Source organism: Trachemys scripta, chromosome 2 (assembly GCF_013100865.1).
Source record: "Trachemys scripta elegans isolate TJP31775 chromosome 2, CAS_Tse_1.0, whole genome shotgun sequence".
Classification (NCBI taxonomy): domain Eukaryota; kingdom Metazoa; phylum Chordata; order Testudines; family Emydidae; genus Trachemys; species Trachemys scripta.
In genome coordinates this window covers 11,542,691-11,553,422 of record NC_048299.1, presented here as the reverse complement: position 1 = coordinate 11,553,422, position 10,732 = coordinate 11,542,691, and the positions used below count along the sequence as shown (strand labels likewise).

Genomic DNA, 10,732 nt, shown 5'->3' with positions numbered 1-10,732 from the left:
GTAAAGTCTCCCGTCTCTAAGTTCCTGTGTCTATTCTGAGTGTGCTTGTGGTTTGCAGATTCTATTTCTGCTCTTGGCAATTTGTTCCATACACGTTTACTCCCTCTGCAGAATGTAATTTCTCCTGACAAGCCCTTTAGTCTTACTGCCCAGGCCTTGACTTCTGCAAGTGTCTTTCTCTGGATTGGGGGCCTCGTACCCTCTGGGATAGTTTTGTGGCATCCACTTTCTTCTGTGAACCGCAAATGTCTCTGAAAAGAGCAAGCAGTGAATGAAAGGGTGTTTCTGCCAATCTCAGCCACAGCAGAAACAGAGCTGGGATGAACCAATGGGCGGAGGCCTAGATTTCAACTGCAGGCAGGGACATGAGAGCTGGGAGGGGTTTGTGCTGTGTGCAGAGCAGGCACTTGAGCTCTTGGCATCTCATAATCATTTTCTGTGTTGTGGCTGTAGCAGCTCTGTGCTGCAACAGGGAAATAAACGAGTCACCCGTGCAGAGGAATACGTCCACGCAAAGTGAGGGTCCAGTGATACCAACCAGCTTGGCTAACGGACTTGTCACGAGGACAGAAAACAGAGTGAGCCTGGCACATCAGGCTCCCACACCAAGTCACATTCCAACATCTGGGCACATCAGTTCCAGGAGCTCTTTGCTGCTTCTTCACATCTGCACTTTTCCCCACAATGGAATACAATGGCAGTTTCTTTCCTTGCAACAGTAAGTCAATAGTGGGGACTATACAGGAGAGTCTCATCTTACGCTGGGGTTACGTTCCACTGTCAGCGCTTAAAGCGAAAATCACGTATAGTCAAAATTGCATTGAGTGTAATGGCGGGCGGAATCGCCCGCACTACAGGTACAGTATTTAAATGGTTATTTTTCTCTTTTTTTGTTTTTGCCGACTGCGCAAAGCTGAATTCGCGCATGTTAAATGCGTGTAAGATGAGACTCGCCTGCAAATATCTATGCATTTGCAGGGCTTCTTCTAACTCCTCCAGAAGGGGGTGTGTGCGTGTGTGTAAAACTTTATACAGAACCATTGCAGTGAGTAATGTTACAGTGATGTGTCACTGGTCAAACCTTACACCAAGGAAACAACTGATATTTCTTTTTCATTGGGGTGATTTGTGTTTGTCGGAAGGTGTTTCAAGGATGTGGAGCTATGATAATATGAATGGAAGATTCCAAAAAGTTACGCTTCAACTATCCTTTTGAAACACACTAAAATTTCTTCATGATGAGACTGAGGCTTTGTCTACCCTGCACTTTCGTCCGTAAAACTTTTGTGGTTCAGGGGTGTGAACCCCCACCCCAATGTCAAAAGTTTTACTGAAGAAAAGCACTGGTGTGGACAGTGCTGCTCTCGTTGGGGGTGGATTTATTTTGTTGGTGGGAGACCTCTCTCCTGCCGACAAAGAGCGGCTACACTGCGCACCTTTTAGCGGCATGGCTGGAGCGGCACAGCTATGTCGCTAAAAGATGTGTAGTGTAGACAGCCTGAGACAATGGGACAGGACAGAGCCTCAGCTGGTGTAAACTATCCTAGCCCCTTTGAAATCACTGGAGCTCTGACCGTTCACACCACCTGAGGAGCTGCTTCCCAGACACGATAAAAGCGACTTTAAAAATGTATCTAAAATGAAGAAATCTCCTCCTCCTTTCCAGCGAGGGAGACTTGTGTGGTCTGAATCCATGTATTTACAGCAACTAGGATGCTTGATAACAGGAAGAGGAGTTAATCAGATCTCCCTTATTCCCTTCCCCAACTTTACTATGTTATTATGTTACCACTTCATGTTATTTTATTCTCTTTAATGAGCAGAAACAGATAAGCACCATGCATACCTATGGCTTATGTACTGTAATGGGATATTATGATCTAGTAGTGTAATTGAAAGAGTGTGTTCAAGTGCCTATTCTTTTTCAAAGGCATCTGTGTAGGTGATCTCTTGTTATAGAGGCAATTTAAACTGAAATATATAGATAGATCAGGGATAGGCAACCTATGGCATGTGTGCTGAAAGCGGCACGCGAGCTGATTTTCAGTGGCACACTCACTACCCAAGTCCTGGCCACTGGTCTGGGGGCTCTGCATTTTAATTTAATTTTAAATGAAGCTTCTTAAACATTTTAAAAACCTTATTTACTTTACATACAACAATAGTTTAGTTATATATTATAGACATATAGAAAGAGACCTTCTAAAAACGTTAAAATGTATTACTGGCACGCGAAACCTTAAATTAGGGTGAATAAATGAAGACTCGGCATACCACTTCTGAAAGGTTGCCGACCCCTGAGATAGATAAATGAATAAGTGCCATGCATATCTGTGGCATTAAATATAATCAGCCGTTTTCAACAAGAGAAGTGGAGGTAGATCCCACATGCTTAGGATATCTTTCCTCCGGGTTTGTCAGATGTTAGAAATCCATCAGTGGGGTGAAATCGGGATTAATGTTAGTCATTGCAGGGGAATTATTAATTATACAGCTCATAAGGGAAAAGAAAGGCGAGGAAGGCATCTGGAACTATTAGGAATCATTCCCATTCTGATTTCTAGGTCATTTTTAAGTGGATACTAACTATTCAGTCTTGGGAACTGGCTAGTTGTTAGGATTTCAGTGGCTGTTTGTATTCTTCACTGCCTGTCTGAAGCAAAAAAGAAGTAAATATTGCATAATCTTAGAACTTTTTTTAAAATGGCAATTTTTAAGATTAGAGCCCTTTCATGCACACACACAAGCACAGCATTACCTTCACATGCCAAACTGCTCAGGTGAGCAGAGTTACTCACATGCTTACCTGTGTGCAGGATCAGGGGAAATATTGACTCGTCATGTATGTCAAAGTGTCTAAACCGCACAAACTCTCTGGTGATAGGTGCATTGTAAAACGGGTGGGCAGTGTGGCAGATAGATGTTGAGGCTCCTACTGTTTCTAAATCTGGTCTAGTGGAGATATAATAATTAATGTATATTACAAAATTCAAATAATTAACAAAGAAAAGAACATTAGAAGAAACAACAAGCACAAAATAATTCTGAGCTTAACAAATCCAGTGGTTCTTAAAAGATTATCTGGGTATATTTTACTTGATCAGTTCCCTACCTGCGGCATACAATAGTTTAGTCTCCTATGGGCTGTAATACGTCGGTCTAATGTTAGTACTAAAGGATAGCTAGCAGGTGCTGGGTGGCGTTGGTCGCCTGTTATATACAGGAAGTCAGATTGGATGATATGGGGTGGGGGGTCTCTTCTGGTCTTTAAAGACATTCAAGGGATCGTCCAGACTAAAAAGCCATAAAAGTCCAGTACATATATTACAAGCTAGTGAGTGTGCTCTGTGAATTGGTAGGCTGGTTTGTTGAGGAGAGCTGGGCGGAGAGCTGGACTGGTCAAGTTTTGCCAGTTACACCAGTACAGCTCCAATCAATCAACTTTTCTGTGCCTCATGTCTGGATTTGTTTGGTTCAACTGTAGGCGCCTCAAGGCTGAGATCTTATCTTATTACTTGTTCTGTGAAATGCCATCTCCATTTGTCGGGCAAGAAATCTGGCGGATTCCGCAGTCCATTAATTGTTTCTCTTCTGACTCTACCTGGCGTTTCTATCAGTTCATCAGTTAAAACATGGCCTACAGTCACTGTGTGCGAAGGGCCACAGCCACATTAAAGGAAGGTGACTGCATTCTGCTGCAGCAAAAATACTGGAGTGGGAGTCAATAGTAAAGAGGTTAGAAGTATTCATAAAATCCTTATTGAATGGTTCACTTTCTTGTTTCCCATGTCCCCAGCAGAGCCCTGAGGATTGTCTCTTTCCCCTCCCTGAATTAATCCCTTGAAGCCACATGTCATAGTCCCCTATCTTTTCTACCTAGGGGCACTGGACCAGCTCTGTTTGGAATCTAACACTGTTAGGCAGAGAGGGGTTCCTGTTGAGTAGTCTGCAGCCATCCCTTAACCTCCCCAAAAGTTTGGCATTGTGCTGATCTTTGTAGCACAGTTAGTTCCCGGTAGGGAAAGGCTGGGACCAAGACTCTCTGTTAAACTGGAGAGGATTTCTAACCCACACAAAACTAATCTCAGGGGTTGTTCTGACTAGTAGTGAATAGTGATGGGAGCACCCAAAGCCCCCAGTTGGGATTGGGACCCTGTTGTGCTGGGTGCTGAAATGCACATGGACCCTAGGGTGAAGACCAGGCCCAAGCACAGACAAAAATAATACATGGGGCAACAGTTCAGGCATGCCAGGGTGTGAAGGCAAAACTGTAGGTGGATTCGTGGGGGGGGATGGGCCTTCATGAGGAACTTGAAGAGGAAGAAGGAGCACACTTGGTAGGTCGAGAGGCTGCTCCGTGCAAAGGGACAGGGATAAAGCTGAGAGTGGGAGAAGGCAATGACGGGAGGTGAAAAGTTGGAAGGTGTGCAAGGAATGGGGGAGAGGGGGAAGGGAGAGCAGAGATAGAGCTGAGATCGTGCGGGGCAATGAAGGCCAGGATGAGGATCTTCAACTGCTGACCTTGAATGCACAGCATTGGCAGGCAGGGCCGGCCTTATAGGTGGGCAGTGTGGCAGACTGCCCCGGGTGCTGTGGTCGGGGGGAGGGGTGCCTTGGAGGCAAGGAGCAGGGCACGGCTAGGGTGTGAGGCTGCGGAAGGGAGCTTGGGGCAATGTGGGGGAGAGGCAGCAGGGCCGGGGGGCGAGGGGGGGGGGGGAGGCCTGGGGAGGCAACACGGGCCAGGGGTGCCAAAATACACATTCTCCCGGGACGACATTTTCCCTAAGGCCAGCCCAGCTGGCAGGCATCACTGCAAACGATGTGGGGAGCAAAGAATAATTCCACCTAACACAGCGATGAAAGAGCTGTAACCAAGTGTGGTTGCAGGAAAGCCACAGAGAAGTGAAAGTTTGAAAGTGGCAGTATGGCCACAGATTCAGAGAGATCCCTGAAACGGCCTGGCAGGTGTTTAAAGTGAACATCCGAGGCTAAACAGGTAAACGTCAAAGCCCTCACAAGACAAAACGGATCAGCACTAACACCAGTAAAAGGATCCCTCAAGCACATTTGCTGTTGTGAAGGGAGGAGCAGGCAAAAGGGAGGAGTGCAACAGGCAGAGAAAGTCTAAGTGTAAGCAAACCTGCAATGGAAAAATGAGGCTAGAACCCACATTGCCTGCTTCGTGAATTAGCTTATTCCTAGAGTCACCACAAGGTGGAACTTGTTACATATTCTGTGTACTAACTAGACTCTAGAGCAGGGGTCGGCAACCTTTCAGAAGTGGTGTGCCGAGTCTTCATTTAATCATTGTAATTTAAGGTTTTGTGTACCAGTAATACATTTTAACGTTGTTAGAAGGTCTCTTTCTATAAGTCTATAATATAGAACGAAACTATTGTTGTATGTAAAGTAAATAAGGTTTTTAAAATGTTTATGAAGCTTCATTTAAAATTAAATTAAAATGCAGAGCCCCCCGGTCTGGTGGCCAGGACCCGGGCAGTGTGAGTGCCACTGAAAATCAGCTTGCGTGCCGCCTTCGGCACATGTGCCATAGGTTGCCTACCCCTGCTCTAGAGGATGCAAAACTAAAAGCAAACAACTGTGAAGCAGCAGAATCATAGGCCTGGAAGTCACTACTTTCCTTGGAAACATGGGACACTGGACAAGCCAAGGGCATTGTTGATGAGGAATTTCTTTGTTCTTCTGCCGCGGGTTCTTTTAAACTTATGGAGATGTATAAGTAACATAAGTGTTTAGCTAGAAGATGGTGGGTAGGGCCAAGGAGAGCAATTCTGCACCTTTCACCATCAGTAAATTCACTAAGAAAAATGAAAACTACCCCCAGGAAGTTTCATCTTCGGTCTGTCTTAGATTCCTTCCTCAACACAGTGTGAAAGGTCTAGTGCAGATTATGGTGTATAGAGAATGATGGCTGATTAGAGGTGAAGTTAGCCCCATAACACTGAGACAACCTGAGAATTACTTACACCCCCTGCTAATGGCTAAGTGTGAATAGCATATTGTTGTTTTTCCCTGTGTGATGTTCTGGTTGTCTGAGTGCAGTTCCTGAGTATGTCGTCCAATGGGCTCATTCCAGCCCCTCCTGAGAGAAAGAAAGTTGGAAACTTTTCCCACTTCACCTTTAGACATTCACATTCTTGCAATTCAAGTTCTTCGGAGATCTTATCGGGGTTTGGGAAGGTACAAGAGGAAACGTAGCATTGGTTCTTTTCACTATTGTTCAGTACGATTCTCCAAGGAGCAGTTGGTATCTAATGATGGAGGTGTCATGCTCATTTTCCAAGAGACAATGCAGTGAATGTACTATTTGCACTAGGTTTATAATTCTGCAGAATAACATTATCCCTATTTTACATTCCATAATGACAGAAAATTCAGCAAACCCCAGGTTGGGGAATATTGTTAGAGTTTGACACTATTGCCATTTTGTAAGAAATTCTGACATTTACTGGGCAAGCACATGAAGTGAAGGTGAGGTTATAGTGTCATTTGATAGAGATGTATTTTTCCTAAATGTACAGGTGTAGGGCCTGTAATGTGTGACCTTTGCCCTCTGGGGGAAATTCCCATTGACATCAGCAGGAGTTACATAATGGGCATGTGCTAAATAGTCATGATTATTCATGGTATAGGATCTTTCATCTCTTAATAATGAGTGACAGCATCTTTGGTCACCAAAAAGCCTTGTGCTCTGGTTGTGTGAGCACGGTCTAGGAGCCAAGCATTCCTGCATTCTAATCCCAAATCAGACATTAATTTGGGCAAATCAATTAACTTTTCTGTCGTTATTTGTATTACAATAGTAATCAGTAATCAGACCCCCTTCGAGATCACAGGCCTATTGTGCTACGTGCTGTACAGATGGAGAGTAGAAAGACCGTTCCTGCCCCAAAAAGCTCAAAAATTGATCTGCGTCCTATAAAATGATAGTGCTCCCTTATCTACCTTTAATAGGAGCGTGGTGGAGAGTAATTAGTATATTTGGAAAATGCTTTGAAGCTGTGAGCTGTATGTATAATTATTGTTATACATATATATTCCTTTTCATTCCAAAGAATCCCTAGATCATTTCCTTTTTACTGTCTCTAGGATCCCCATCTAAAGTGCTCTCCATCTAAAGTGCTCACTTCCTTGGCATCTAAGGCCCAGTTCCTCAAAGATATTTAGGCACCTAATTCCCTTTAAAATAAGGCACCTAGGCCTGAAGATCTGGGCCTAAGTACTTTGCTAACTTTGGGACAAGATTCTGCCATCCTTACAATGAGTAATGCCTTACTGCATCCCTCACATCCCCCCCTGCAGTTCCTCACATCTCCTTGTCAATTGCTGGAAATGGGCCATTTTCATTACCACTACAAACAGTTCTTTTTCTCTCCTGCTGATAATAGCTCACCTTAACTGATCACCCTCCTATAGAGTGTATAGTAACGCTCATTGTTTCATGTTCTCTGTATATATATATATATATATATATATATATAATCTTCCTACTGTATTTCCCACTACATGCATCCGATGAAGGGGGCTGTAGCCCACGAAAGCTTATGCTCAAATAAATTTGTTAGTCTCTAAGGTGCCGCAAGTACTCCTGTTCTTTTTACTGCAGGAGTAACCCTATTGAAATCAGTGGGACTGCTCTCTAAGGCCTGATTCTGCAGATACTTATGTACATGGAAAACTGTAGTCACACGAGTAATCTCATGTGATTTCAATGAGATTGCTCATATGAGTTGCATGGTTGCGGAAGCGTTTCGAGGACTGGCATCCAAGCAAGGTACTATCCAGTGTGAGTAAGGGTAGGAGAATCTGGCCTGTAACATATACACAGGAATCATTCCCTTCCGCACTGAAGTGCAGCCAACTCTGGAATGTAACATGATATCATGTAACACATATTGTGATTAGGTAATAATGTATAACACATAATGTCATCCTCTCACCATCAGGAAGATATATGCATCGTTTGTAAAATATGTGACCTTTATGTAACCCCAAACTCCAGTGAAATAAAGATCTGTTGATTCCCAAAGCAAGGCTTTCTGGCCCAAAGCCTTCACCTTTGTTTTAAAACCTCACAGAGGTTCCTGTCTCCAAAGCCCCAAAGTAAAATCTAGCTTGCACATTGCTGTGTTTGTGATCCTCCTAACCTGGGTAAATGCCCATACTCCTCCAGAAGGTTTGTGCAACTTCAGTGAAGGGGGACAGCTCTTTACTCAGAACAGTCTTGAAGATCAGGTAGATTTTGCACTTGAGCAACCTGCATTGTTTAAAAATGAATTAGTGCTGGTAAGAACATAAAGCAGAGATGTTCCGTGTGCTCCAAGTTGGAGCCCTAGGGGAGTGACACTAGCTGCTGCCAGGTCACAAAGACATGTTAAAGGAAGCAAACTGTCAGCGTTGCCAGGTGATTGGCGCTATGCTATGGTGCTTTGTTTTTCTGTTTAATTTAGGCTGGTAACCAGTGCCATGCTGTGTGAATTACAAGTGCTGTTTAGAGCCCCGTCTTGCAGTCCATAGATATTATAAGACCTATTAGATCATCCAGTCCATCTCCAGGCCAAGGTAGGATTTCTCCCTAGAGTTCATAACTCCCAACTTGCCAGAGAACACTCTGCAGGGGCAAGCCCTTATACATCTGTGAAGAGTAAAAAAACAAAACAATTATGTACTTATAAGTGAGAAATTTCCCTCTTTAACCTGTCTACTCCCTGGTTAAAATGGTCAGTAACTTCCTAGCCAGAGAATGCATTTCCCCTATCCTCCAGTTATTTGTCTGTGGTTTGCAATCACATTGGCTAAATATGACAAAATCTTATTTGTTTACTGCAGTTCCAAGACCCATCAGTGGCTCTCACTGATCCCCAAGACATTTCACTATTAAACTCCGCAGAGGGCAGTGGCAAATGATTCTGATCATGTCTTTGGGTTTGATCAAAGGAGCCAGATTCTCTATGCTGACGCATGAGTTTTGACGTATGGTTCCCGTGAAAGGTGTACTGAGAACGGACAGAGTGTAGTGACACTAGATAAAGTGCCCCTCCCCCGCATAGTAAAGAAGCTCTTTTCTCTGCCACTTGGAGTTTTGATCTAAAAACCAATGACTGGCTTAGACTCCTTATGGAGAGACTAAAACCAGGGTTAGAAATAAATAGTAACTTACTCTTATCACCACTGGATCTCAAAGCCTGATATAAAGGAGGTCAGTATCACTGCCCTCACTTTACAATTGGGGAAGCGAAGATGCAGAGAGGTGAAGTAACTTCCCCCAAGTTACCCAGCAGGACAGTGACAGAACCCAGCTCTCCTGAGTCCCAGTCAGTAATCTGTCCACTAGGCAGCACTGCTCCTCTCCTTGTTACCCACACAGGGAGCTGCGCATGGGGCAGTAACAGCAGGAAATTTTAGGGAAACAAGGCTAGTGTAGCTAAGACCTCACCTCTAAAAGTGGCAGCCAGGATTGCATGATTTAGAAAAGAAAGATGCTCTGCTCTTTGGGAGCCTGTCTTATGACTTATATTTTAGTAATTTTTAGAGGCCCCAGCTGAGATCATGGCTCCATTGTGCTAGGCACTGTACAAACACGTGGTAAGTGACCCAAAGAACTCTCAGTACAAGTAGATAAGACAGACAAAGGGCACGAGAAGGGAAATCTTATCCCAGTTTTGCAGATGGGGAATGGAGCCACAGAGTAAGTGACTTGCCTGGGGTCACACAGGAAGTCTTTGGCAGAACTGGGAACTGAACCCAGATCCCCAGTCTAGTGCATTAACCACAACTGATACAAACACAGGGTGCTAGAACTAGGGGTGCTGGGGGGTGGTAGCAACCTCTGACTTGAAGTGGTTTCCATCATATGCAGGATTTTACAGTTTTGTTTAATGGCTCTCAGCACCCCCACTATACAAACTGTTCCAGTGCCACTGTACAAAATGCAGTTCACAAGCACCTTTGGACTCTTTTAACCCTATTTTCACACGCTGAAGGAAATGCCTTAGCCCCACTTCACTTCACCAACAGGGGTTGCTAGCCTACAAGCTCCTTGGAACAAGCAGAGCGGTCGACGTTGTCAGGGTCGCTACATCCTTTGCATCTCTGATCACGCTGAGCTGACAAGCCCTGAGCAGGGGCTGGGCGGCAGGAGTGACATCTGGGAAGCTATTTCCCCGGGAGGTGACGCAGAAAGAGTTTAATTGCGCGGCGACTTTACCCTTCTCCACCCGGGGAGCTGCTGTCACTTCTCCTCCAATCTCTGCTGCACGAGCAGCAGCCCGTGAACAAGCCAGGGAGGAGAGACATCCCATCGTCACACCCACCGCCTGCCTCCTCCCTCTCCTGCTGCTGGTGCTTGCTTCCTGGAGCTTGGGACATTGTTTAACAACAATCACTGTGGGGGAACTTGGATGATCAGGGAAGGACCGGGGACGCTGACTGCTCCCCAGTCCCCTCCAGCACCCAGTGCCTCTCCCTGAATCCCAGGCTGGACCATGCAGTGCTTCTGGAGACAACCCAAACACAGCAAGTCCCAGGACAACTTCTTGCAGGAGCAGAGCAATAGAGTGGCAACGCAGAATGGCATCAGACTGGGTAAGGGACGAGTCAGAGCCAATTCCTCCGTGCTGTTTTGCTAGTGGCTAGTCTAAATCTTGGCACTCTCTTTGTAGCGGTGGCAGAGGCACTAGTCTCTACCCCACCCAAAAGTAAACCCCGAAGC

General features: G+C 45.0%; 1 protein-coding gene across 2 annotated transcripts in view; it reads left to right on the top strand.

The window, feature by feature from the left end:
• Positions 1–454: 454 nt before the first annotated feature.
• The window catches only part of PLCD1 (phospholipase C delta 1), a 93,262-nt gene continuing 82,984 nt past the window's right edge, over positions 455–10,732 (top strand). Inside the window, exon 1 of one of the 2 annotated variants that reach the window (XM_034759904.1) lies at positions 455–718. In XM_034759904.1, the coding sequence (XP_034615795.1) occupies positions 685–718 (34 nt within the window). In that variant the 5' untranslated portion in view covers positions 455–684. Of the gene's footprint in view, positions 719–10,209; positions 10,606–10,732 lie in introns of those variants that run through there. The other variant, XM_034759903.1, reaches the window with a different exon arrangement.